The sequence below is a fragment of the Scleropages formosus genome, chromosome 2 (assembly GCF_900964775.1).
Source record: "Scleropages formosus chromosome 2, fSclFor1.1, whole genome shotgun sequence".
NCBI lineage: Eukaryota > Metazoa > Chordata > Actinopteri > Osteoglossiformes > Osteoglossidae > Scleropages > Scleropages formosus.
The window spans coordinates 6,631,869-6,644,218 of record NC_041807.1 but is presented as its reverse complement, the minus strand read 5'-3'; the positions used below and the strand labels follow the sequence as shown (position 1 = coordinate 6,644,218).

The window sequence follows — 12,350 nt, the reverse complement described above, 5'->3', positions numbered from 1 at the left end:
TAGAGCCTATCAGCAGAACTAAACCTTTAAATTAAATTAAGCCATTAATTAATTAAATTAATTCAATCAATTAATTAAACAAACAAATAAATAAATAAAGCAAGCAAGCCTTCAGATGAATTAAATTTCCTTATCAAAATGTCTATTGTTAGCCTATTTGCTTTCTTTCTTTTTTGATTTTTAGTTTCAAGTGCTTTATTGCCTCTAACTGCTTCTGCCTGCTATAACTATGAAAACAATCATTTCCACCCACCTAGATTTCTGGAGGATTTTTTTTAATGACTTGTAATTTAATCCACAGGTACTGATATTAACAAGGGATTTGCAACAAATGCTCAAAAGGTAATATGGTAATTTTGTAATACGTTTGCATAAATAAAACACAAGCACTTCTGCACAAAGCTAGTGCCATCTTGTGGACATTCGTTTAACCTGCATTCTGTGAAGAAACTAAACATTTTATATCCCTGTTTAGTTAATGTCAAATGTTTGCTCTAGAGGAAAACAGAAATACGAAGATCAAGTATGCATTCTGATGCAACCTTCATGCCCATATTTCCTTTTACTTGCAACAACTTGGGGGAGTAAAGTCTTCACCTTTATGGATCTTGGTGTCTGGGGGTGTGAGTTCAACCTCAGCTTGCTCAGATAAAGCAAAAACATAAACTGTGACCAGATAATTGCAAGATTTTGAGCTGCTAATTACCATTCGTAAGCATCCTCTGAAACACAGATGCATTGCATCAGGGTGAGGACAACTGCAGCAGGACACACAGAGACGTGTGTGTGTGTGTGGAGTAGCTGGATAACCCAACATTATCATTTGATCTGTCATTAACCTTGTTTAAATAATCACTGTGCCAATGTTGATGAGACAGCACCCAACATTTGGTATCTACAGATATTTCAGGGGCTGTAATTTCGCTCTGGTGGACACCTGGGCATTGACGTGTGTTCCAGCCAGCTGCATGCATTTTGTCTTCACAGGAGGGGTGTGCCTGGCAGCAGATAGAAAGCAGAAGAACATTGTAATCATTGAGACAAAAGTCCAGCTGGAGAGCCAGAGCCTAAAAGCATGCCATTAAGGGGGTATACGCTGGGTGGTTTTGGAACGGCACATACGGATGGTTGGAGGAGGGGTGCAGGGGTCTCTGTAAACATCATGGTAGATGGTTCAAGTGCTTCTGCAACTGACCAAGTCACCTCCCGGAACCCTGCCCACATAACACACTGTTCAACATACTTTGCAAGATTGCCACTACACAATGTGGCAGTGATGGTTTTGCACCCTGCTGCTAAAGGGCAATTCATTCCGACAAAACATAGGATATATTGATTTTGTTCTATGACCACATAACACCCGTGGTTCCACTTAGACTGCCTCTTAGTGTCATCCATGTAGCAGAAGTGTTGGCCTGTAAGGTCTGAAAAAGGATTTGACATTAAGGTCACGCAGTAACTGGATTGTGGCTGAGAATGCAGCGCGCAGCAATTTTCACATCAGCCCTCACTCTCCTGGCATGTTAGCACCCAGGCTTATGCTGTACGGAAGGATCTGCAGACATATTCTCCTTTCTGAGGTACCCATGAAGCACACACATCACAAGCGTGGTTTAGCGCAGCGTTGTGAGCCTCATCAGTCCGTAACAGATGTGACTGTTATCACATGTTTTTTCCCACTGCAGCTGAATGACCAAAATTGGTTTTATCAGGGACATTCATGAATTCTTCCTTTCCCTTGAGATGACTGTTTCTACGAAGATAACACTGAGGAGACATCACAAAACAGAGAGTTGAATAAAGGTGCATAAATTCATAGACTGTTCAACTAATCTGAGATTCAATTAAACCTATCAGAAATACACTGGTTGATATTGAAAATAACACAATACCATCAAGGGAGTAAAGTGGCTGCAAACAACTTCCTGTTTCTGCTGTCTGTTGTCTCTTGAGTCCATCTAGTGGTCACCTCTTTCAGTTTTTAAGTTTTTTCACGTGAAAAATATTTCCAGATACTTCAGACAAAAACAAACCTCACTTGATAAATGAGGAAATATTGGACATGCATGAACTTCACCTATGCTTAAAGTCACAGGTATTTCAGTAAATGTGCAAAAGCCTCAAGCCAAGCCCAGGCCAATATGAAAAGGCCTGAGGGTTTTCTTTTTTATTTGCAATAGCAACACTGGTTTGCAAAAACACAAAAACTGAAAAGGCAACATATTACGAGTACATCCACATGGATAATAGATAGAAAAAAACCACACTATCTAAAGAGGAGTCCAGCTTTCAAATAAGCTGTAATTCAGATTAATTTCCCTAATGAAAGAAAAAGAAAATTCATGCCCTGAGCCTGAGAGTTTTTAAACTCTTGATTTACATATGAAATGTAGGCTGCAAACCTGAATGAAAAACAGATGCAGAGAAGCTGACCTAACTTGTTTCTTCTCAGTTTTTTTCCCCCAATTAAGTGACTGAACATTTTTTCTACCCCTCCTATGAACCTGCTGTTTTTACCTTGTGATTTCGAGGGCTAAATATCTAGATGAAAGAACGATGTTCCTGATTCCCCAAACAGTTCTGCTGGCGTTCAGTTGAGAGTTCAAAGTATGTTATCATATTTTATGTTCATGTTTTTTTCTTTTGCAGTAGCGCAGTGGGTTGGACCGGGTCCTGCTCTCCAGTGGGTCTGGGGTTCTAGTCCCGCTTGGGGTGCCTTGCGACGGACTGGCGTCCTGTCTTGGGTGTGTCCCCTCCCCCTCCGGCCTTACGCCCTGTGCTGCTGGGTAGGCTCCGGCTACCCGCGACCCCGTATGGGACAAGCGGTTCAGAAAGTGTGTGTGTGTGTGTGTTTTTCTTTTTTTTAGTTGATGCCTTTGTCCAAGGTGACTGACTTTATTATTTCTGTATAATACAAAGTGCCAACAAGTCAATATGGTTGTCGCTTGCAAAGGTGTGAATTTTTAATATTGCAAAACGTACAGCAGACATTACATGTGATGGTCTAAACAAGATGTGCCAGAAACATCACTTACAACCTGAGTGCAACAAAATCAAAGTATTTCAGTCTACTGGTGAGAAAAATGTGCAATAAACACGATAGGGGAAAAAGCACTGTGTGACATAGAATGGCAAAAACTTAAACTTTTAGATCTGTGTTACAATTTACATTTATTCATGCTTTTCTCAAAAGTGACTCAAAATGTTAAAATACCTACAATTATTTACCCATTTATAGAGCTGGGTAATTTCATTGGCACAATTTAGGGTAAATTCCTTGCTCAAGGGTACTACAGCTGGAGGTAGGATTTCAGCATGTGGGTCCAATGGCAGCAGTTCTAACCACGAAACTACCGGCTGCCCCAACTTTTTGCTAATTCATTTGGGGAAAACTGTTTGTAGGAATGTAGGTTTTGTCAGTTGCTAAGTGACAATTAAGAAGTGGTGCATCACTTGTAGTATGTTGTATCATTCCAGCCATGGGAGCCATAAATAATTTGTTGTCATGTTACTTCAGTTCTTTACCTGGTTTCCCTCATATTCGGTGCTAATTCTTTATAATTTGATCTCAGTGTCTGGTTTTGAGGACATATATTAGCAGTATTGGAATAAATCCATAAAAAACACTGAGAAGAGTATTTATATAATGTGGAAGTATTTCACAGTTCAATTTATGTGCGTCAGGTTATGTGACAGGTTATGTTCGAAACTTCTTGGAAGTCGAAGCAGTTAAAAGACGGCAAAGCTATTTTTCTTGTTTATCACTGGTATCGACAGTCGAAATGCACGAAACCCCTCATTTTGTGTGCAGACAGACACAGGGTTTGTCACCACGTTATTATTGCATGTCCAAACAACACAGCGAAACGACTTTTTTCGTCGAGCAAAATTATTGAAACGCAATGATGAATAACTACGCTAGCCGCTACGGTACGAGTTTTGAACTACAACTCCCTTGGAACCCAAAATTCCCACGACTCCTTGCTGCAAATAAAAAGTTTCCATATCATGCACTCGGACATAGTAATTACGTCGTTGGCAGTGCGTCTTTACATCATTATTCATTTAGCAGAGGCTTTTCTCCAAAGCGACTTGCATTATGAACTCTATAGTATAGTGTTATCAGCCCACACACCTTATTCAAGGTGTCTTCCACTGCTCGATATACTTATCCTTTCATCAGTAGAACACACACCCTCGCTGTCGCTCGCATACTATGGGAGAACCTGAACAGTATGTCTTTGCACCAGAAGGAAACCCATGCACACACTGACACTGAGCGTGGATCGATCGAACGGACGTCCTGTCGCACCACGCATGCGCTGTGCATCCGCTGTACTACCATGCGGATGCATTACATAACGAATCATGAATTTGTGTTGGTTTATTTTGTGTCGCAGTAAACGTCACGTTGACTGTTCGCTGTTGCATTGACATACTGTACATCCTTGCCATTTTTTTCGTAAAGAGTAGTCTCCTCATTACCACTTTGTCAAATGTATGCGCAACATTCTAGTTGTAAAGAATAAGACCAGTACCAGGTTCGCCGCCGCACACAAACCGAAGGCTGTGGCTCGCTAAACCAATGGACGTGGCGCAACCATTCGCGGGCAGAGCCCTGCCTCAGAGGGGGAGTTTTTGCTGGGTGTGGTAACATTAACATCTTAGTTTAAGCACTTAATAAATACTTTCTCTGAAATGGCCTTCACTGACGTAAGTAGCTGACATAAAGCAACTCAAAAGGCCGCTGGACACACTTTTGCGACATACTAGTATTCAGCAGCGTACATCTGTATTTCAGTGTGATGTAGCCTTGCTGGGTTACGAAGGAGGCACGGGGAGGCGACGAGCCCGCCTTCTGACATGTGGAGTCTATGCAGGAAGAAAAGGAGTCACTCTCACGCGTTTACACTCAGAACGACCATGGCTCCAAGAGATGTGACAGCACAGACTTTCATGATAGTACAATGTCTACTGGAGGAGCCGGGGGTGACGACGTACAAAGGCTTGAACTGCGACTACGAGACCGACGCCGCGGACGAGGGTAAGAGAACATTTTGACTCCCGAGTAAAATGCGTCGCTGTACGCGTGCGCTTGTGTGTTCACGAGCAATGTAACGTCATCAGAACGATATGTGTGGCAGCCACTGACTGACAAGTCCGGGCTTCTTCGTTCGGATTTTTATTTCCTTCATTCTAATAAAAATTATTTGAAATTCTCAGCTGTACCAAATTTTTAGTTTAATTTAATTTAATTTAATTGCCGTGTCGTGTATTAATACAATCCGTAGGTATTCACACAGGTCAGTCAGTCAGTGCAGTACATGATTTCAACTTCAAGCCTTAGTTCGTGTACTACAGTAAAGTTTTCCATGTGTCTATTAAACATGCTTTAATAATGTTTACATTCAGAGCACAGCAGTGGGACCAATATTGAATATTGTCTTATTGAACAATAATTGTTCATTACTTAATGTAACTGCTCCGTTACATGAGCTCTTCTCCAAAGAAAGAAGATTAAAACCTAAATAAATTCACCGGAACACTAGAGTAAAACACAGTTATCTCATTGTTTCTTTTTATATGTTTAAAATGTAAAGAGGAGGGGGTGCGGTGGCGCAGTGGGTTGGACCACAGTCCTGCTCCCCGGTGGGTCTGGAGTTCAAGTCCCGCTTGGGGTGCCTTGTGACGGACTGGCGTTCCGTCCTGGGTGTGTCCCCTCCCCCTCTGGCCTTACGCCCTGTGTTACCGGGTTAGGCTCCGGTTCTGGGTTATGGGATAAGCGGTTCTGAAAATGTGTGTGTGTGTGTGTGTGTGTGTGTGTGTGTGTGTGTGTGTGTGTGTAAAGAGGCCTGTGGATCTGTCAGTGTCTGTCAAAGTACTGTTTCGTTTCTCTTATTTATATTTTAGCATTTTTGTTTTGTGAATTCTATATGAAAAACTTAAACCACTTCTGTTAACTTAAAATGATTTTGATATGTCTAAAAAGTTATATTTCTATGTACTGAGTAATAATAGTTTATACAATATAATATTTATACTTTTTTAAATGTAACATACTAGTAATCTATTCTTATGTATATTTTTCATAGAAGAGTGTGGCATGTTCTTGTGTTGTTAGAAATGTGTTTATCATTGTGTAAATTGTCAGTAATGTTTTTTTTGGGGGGCTAAAGAAAAAAACTGTTTTGCTCTACAGATTCCTTTGACCCCACTGTTATTGCGGACAAACTTCGTGAGCTGGGTGATGATTATGATGCGAAAGTAATCCAGCCCCTTATAAAGAATATCGGGAAGGCGGCTAGAGACCAGGTACTGTAGGACCAGTTTTGAGAACCGGAGGCACGGCACAGATGCCATGGCATGGAGTCTTGTTTTCCCCTTTGCAGGAATTTTTATTTGGGCCCTTATTTCTCATTTCCCTAGTTTACACGCTCCACTGATCTTGATAGCTTCACAGCCCGAACTTTTAAAGTAGGGGAGCACAAGTGGGCCCGTCCCTGTGGTAGTCATACTTAGAAATATGAAAAGACAGCTTGGTTTTTTTAATGACTTTTTCAGTTCTGCGGCATGCCTTTTCGGTCTTATTTGATGCAGTCATTCTGGCTCTTGGGCCTACATGTGACCACTAGCTCCATTCTTCAGGTTGTAGAAGCCTTTGCGGACAGCGTGACCAAGTTGTGTGAGAGCCGTGGGGTGGCGGAGCTGGATCCTGAGAAGTGCCTTCTGAAGGCCTCGGTCCAGCTGGGCTTGTGTGTGGCAAAGAAATGCCCGGAGCTGCGGGCTGTGGTCGAGTACGCCATGGCTAACTTCTTGAACATTCGTCTGGCTTCATGGGTGGAAGCACAGGGAGGATGGGTGAGTGGAGCAGTGACTCAGCTTCTGTAAGAAGACGTTGTGTACTAGCTTGCCTTTGTTAAACTTATTACTGTTGGTAGTAGGACAATTGGTGATGAAATTGTAAAAAATTAACAAGATATCAACTTTTTATTATTATTAATGATGAAAATGTTATTTTAAACTTTTTACTACAGAGTGGAATGTTTGCGTTTTAGACTAAAATGACTTGCGTACATATTGTTCCTTCAGTTTACATTTACACATGAATACACTTGCACGTTTGTGGTAACTGATATTGATTATTTCAGATGCAGGTACTGACGCTAGTTAAAAATGTTTATGGGATTAATTGAAAGGTTTTCAAGTCAGGAAGTTTCATTGCTCCTATAGACATTTGTTGTTTTTTTTTGACATTAGGTAGATTTCCTGTTACCAGCTGACAAGTGGTAATAGGAATGCTTGTAGCTGATTTCCTGTAAAACAGGTGCTCTTACCTTTGTGCTCTATCAGCTCACCCAGCCTTTCAGCCCAGAGAGGAACACCTTTGTTTCCTGGCACGTGTCGCCTCTCATGAATATAACTTTTTACATGTGCAGGGAGGATGACTTGCAGCCCAGAGGCTACCTGCATGAACGACACCCTGTAAAAGACATGGGTGTCCACAGGAACCTTTATCATTGTGTGCCAATTTTGACATAAAGCTACTGCTTTCCATTAATTTACGACAGTTCTTTACAAAGCAGTGATTTACACATTTAAACCACTCTTCATGTTGAAAATTACTGAAATTTTGCCCTTTTTGATGAGAAATTCACAATTTCTCAGTGAAGCAGTAATTCTGTTTGGGCTTTTAGTGTTGCTTTTTTAACGTATTATTCCTTTTTCTAGCCTTGTTCTAAGAATTTTTTTTTTTTCCCCCCCCACTGGCATTGTTCTAACCCACTCTGGGGAAGTAGGTCTGTTGCAAACTTTGTCAAGCTAAACTAATGTTTTTCTACTGATTTTAACACTTGGAGCAGAAGTGTTAATAGTTATGTACATGTATGTGTGTCTTGCATATATTCTATTGCATAGAAGTTTGCACTTTATTTCTAGTGGTTAAATGGTGATTTGCAGATTCATCAGTTTTTTTTATGTTTGTCTTGCCTGTTAAGACATTTGAAAAGTTTCAACTTGTAGGAATAGTTTTTAATTTCTTTTAAAACACAAATGTCTATATTACCATGCTTACATGTTTTCCCCAAGGCCTTTATTTTCATCTTTTAATTTTAAGGCTGTAAAGTGTAGTTTTTGTACATAAATTGGAGTTACAGGTTTCATGCAGTAAGTAAATCCTTTTTTTTTTTTTAAAAACTTTTCAGGAGGAAGTTTGTTCACATTAAAGAATCTGATGAGACATCTGGGCTCTAGTGAAATGCCACACCTCTCAGACTTTAATCTTAGTACTAAGGGCATAACCATGTACCAGACATGCACTTTTTCACTATACTGCAGAGATGCAGAAAACTCAGGTTTGAATCATGTGCTGTCTTCGTGCTTGAGAGAGTATTAAATTGCAGCCCTATCATTTGTGTGGCCAACAGAGAAGGTGAAAGCTGTAAGTATGTATGAATTGGTACTTGGAGGTAGTGTCATTGTAATTAATTGAACTTTTGTCTGTCACTATTGTACGACACTTCGATATCCTAACAAACAAGGTGAATTTTTAAGCAATTCAGTGAAAGTCAGTCATGAAAATGCCTTTGCTTGCACTTTGACAGTCTTAATGGGTACATAATTACAGTGTAATAATGCTAGATTAGAATTAGCCAATATAAGCATATAGCATGACTTTGCATTCATATTAGAAAACATTGTGCTGACATCAGAAACTCCATAGGACTCTGGTGTTAGTTTATAGGACAATTATAGGGAAATTATTTGGGTGCCTTGATGCAGGGTGCCTGTTTTGAACCAGGTTCTTATTTTCTTAAACATTATACTTCACAGGATTTCAGACTAAGAAAGTCATCTGGTGGCTTTTTTTTTTTAAAAAATGACATTAGAATAATTCCTTTCTGCTGGTGTTTTTGTTGTACTGGGTAACATAGCATGATTTTATAGTATTAAGCAGAGCAAATGAATTATTAGTGAAAAATCACTAACTTACATAGGACTTGAATCTTCAACAGCTGTGCTTTGCTTTTTTTCTGAAGGAGGAAATGTATAATATTTTCTCATTAAATGTTGCTTTGTTTCGTTCTTCTTTTTCAGCTGTTTTCTCATTTGCAATTGGTGTACACTCTTGTAAAAGCCTTAAGGTCTTAGTTCTAGTAGAAACTGACATTTTTTCCAGATTTTTGACCCGAGTGCCACTAGAGGGTGGCATAACGCTATGTAAACGGTGTAAAAACACTTCATTGTACTTCAACCAGAGCTGCAGTTGTCTTACCAACTAAAGTCCTCCAGATGCACTCTTTTTGATTTATTCACACAAAACTTCTGTAGCATAATGTACTGGTGCAGAACAAAATTTTTTGAAAATAGGAAAAACATTGACAAATGAAATGTCAAAGCACTGTGTTTTTGGATTGAGGTTTTAATGCAAAAATTGAACAAACTTTCGCCAGTGCAAATAATGTGAAAAGGGTGCAAATAGCCACACTCTACTCACTGTGCCAGCCAAAGGTTCTCTTTTAGCCGCCTCACCAAGAGGGTTCGGACTCTGTTCATTTACCTTCTGCTTTTCTCCAAAGTCGCTTACAATTATTTATACAGCGGGGTATTTTTACTGGAGAAGTTTAGGGTAAGTACCTCGCTCACGGGTACTACAGCCGGAGGTGAGATTCAAACCTGCAAGCTTTGGGCGCAAAGACAACAGCTCCAACTAGCTCAAGTAGCCAGCTCCTAAGGTCAATGAGAGTACTACTGGAAATATTAAAACACATGAGTATGTTACTGCAGAGATTCTGATTGACACAAATTGTGGACTACAGCCAGTTCCTGTGGCATAGGAAATCCAGCAGACAACAGGAACTGAGCAATACCCCTTTGAGAAGGTCTTGAGCAATACATTGTCTGAAAACTGAAACTGGAGGGTCCGTGTGAGCAGTTCTGTTGTCTTAGTGTGAGACTCCTTCTCTAGTAGCTTAGGGTTAGTGTGTTAACTATTCTGTTGGCTTTTATGGTTAGGCTGCCTTGCTTTGACATATTTTTAAGGGTTTTGTGGCTTTTTTTTTTAATGCTTGCCTGACCTTGTTTTGTGGGCACATTGTGCGTAATGATGTAACTGATTTGCTTTGTGAATAAACACTTATTCTAGCAGGAATTCATAATGGAATTGCCTGTTTTAGAATAGGCTCTCGGGATGTTTTCTTCTCCTGTATGCCCTAGTGGGATTATACTAAGATGCGTGCTAAATGAAATGCTGTGTGGCAGCCTGCTGCTGGGGAAGTGTCCATATTAAACTCACGAGCAAGGAGGTAAGAACAGGCTATCTCTGCACCTTTCAGTAGCCTCCCTGCCACTAGAGGGCATTGTGCTTCCTTGCACTTATATCTCAGCAAATTGGCGGAAGACTTGGTTCAGAACCCTGCAAATAGCAGTGACTCTCACTGTTACCCACAGAGGTACATGCTGGCTTATGCTGAAGACACATGCCTTCTCTACATGTGGATCATCACCGCTGAACGTGACCTCTATTGACAATTAGTCTTTGGTTAAAAAGAGTATGTGCATTGCTGATGTGGGGGGCTGTAAATCAAAGCCATTAATTACTAACTTGTTTAAATTATGAAAAGTGTAATGATTGCTGTAAACTCTTAATTTTGATGTTGCTCCAAGAATTGGAGCTCCAGAGACAATTTAAACCTTAAAATGTATTGTTGTTTTTATTCCCATTAATCCTCAAATGGATACATGGATTTGAACATGATTAGTTGCCCCATAAAAACACACTCACTCACTCACTCACTGGCTGAAACCACTTGTCGTGAGCGGGGTTGCAGCAAACTGGAGCCTAGTGGGACTTGAACCACAGACCCACCAGAAAGCAGGAGCCGGCCAAGCCCGCCACTCCCCCCTGCCAATAAAAACGGTAAGACTTAAAACTGCTTTCTGCAAGAGTGAAATTGCGCATTGAGTTTGAGGTGCAAGGATCCAATCTGTAGTAATACACAAAAAACAAATCAATACTTTTTGTTTTTGTTGTAGTCACATGTGAGGCCAGTTCCACCCAGGTGCTGAGGAACTGAACAGATTCACCAATGAAAACACTGGTGTGCAGATTTACAGACCTGCCGCATAAATGTGATATTGAATAGCGGTACAAAAGTAGTCAGTGTTCAGCAGTAAAAACATAATGGTCACTGTCTGGATTTGTTATTAAGAAGCATGTCGAAGTGTCAGCTCTAGTTCACTAAAACCGCAGTATAACGAAAGGGTCCCAAAGCTGGTGCCTATCAAACGCTGAACTGATTGGGTTGTGGGAATGGCTGGATCATAAATACAGTACAGACCTAACAGTCATAAAGTCTCTTTGAGTGTCTGTAGTTTCAGGAAATTAAGATTAAATTGACTTAAAACCAATTTTTTTAAAAAAAAAAAAATGAAAGTGAGTTAATTAAAAAAAATAAATGAATGAAAAAAAGTCCCAAGTTGGCATGTGTGATGAATAAAGCAGAAAATTTGCCACACATATAACATTTACACACACACACACACACCTTCAGAGCCGCTTGTCCCATATGGGGTCACGGGGAACCGGAGCCTACCCGGCAACACAGGGCGTAAGGCCGGAGGGGGAGGGGACACACCCAGGACGGGACGCCAGTCCGTCGCAAGGTACCCCAAGCGGGACTCGAACCCCAGACCCACCGGACAGCAGTCCAACCCACTGCGCCACCGCACCCCCCCCATAACATTTACATTTATTCGTTTAGCAGACGCTTTTGTCCAAGGTGACATACATCTCAGCAAAAGTACAATTTATGCATTACATTAAGAGAAGGAGACATAGCTGCAGACATGAAAGTCTCAAGCAAACCTAGTTTCTTCCCTACCACTTGCAGTAGTAGTTTTTCTTCTTTCTATATACATTTATTCATTTAGCTGATGCTTTTGTCCAAAGTGATGTACAGTGTTAAGCTACTCACATTTACCTACTTTATTTTTACTGGAGTTTTTTAGGGTAAGTACTTTGCTCAAGGGTACTATAGCTGGAGGCTGGATTCAGACCTGCAACCTCTGGACCTCTAACCACTATGCAACCATTGTATTTGCAGTATATCAAAATCTGACAGCTGGACTTCTGAGCTGAACAAATTCACCGATGACAATACTGGTGTGCAGAGTTACGTACATCAAGTTAAACAGTGAAACGTCTGTGAAATAATAAGAGCACATCCACCCTTCCAAGTTTTCATCTTGGGCTGGAAATGGCACTATAATGGTTCCCAGTGTTTTTTCCACTCAAGAATGACTATTATTTTTAATTTTCCTAGTGATTATCTAGGGGGGTGCGGTGGCGCAGT

General features: G+C 40.6%; 1 protein-coding gene across 1 annotated transcript; it reads left to right on the top strand.

Moving 5' to 3' along the window:
- The first annotated feature begins 4,336 nt into the window (after nt 1-4,336).
- On the top strand, nt 4,337-9,624 carry LOC108938171 (bcl-2-like protein 15). The gene is made up of 4 exons (XM_018758527.2): nt 4,337-5,044; nt 6,200-6,312; nt 6,646-6,858; nt 8,202-9,624. Exons 1-4 carry the CDS (start codon nt 4,864-4,866, stop codon nt 8,220-8,222), a joined length of 528 nt encoding a protein of 175 aa, XP_018614043.1. The 5' UTR covers nt 4,337-4,863; the 3' UTR covers nt 8,223-9,624.
- The last annotated feature ends 2,726 nt before the right edge of the window (nt 9,625-12,350 follow it).

What these genes read in the sequence shown, in the direction of transcription:
- LOC108938171 (XM_018758527.2), top strand. Translation starts at nt 4,864, where the DNA reads ATGTGGAGTCTATGCAGGAAGAAAAGGAGTCACTCTCACGCGTTTACA. An exon ending in GGAAGGCGGCTAGAGACCAG is followed by an intron (nt 6,313 to 6,645) that starts GTACTGTAGGAC and finishes TCCATTCTTCAG; the next exon opens with GTTGTAGAAGCCTTTGCGGA. An exon ending in TGGAAGCACAGGGAGGATGG is followed by an intron (nt 6,859 to 8,201) that starts GTGAGTGGAGCA and finishes AAAACTTTTCAG; the next exon opens with GAGGAAGTTTGTTCACATTA.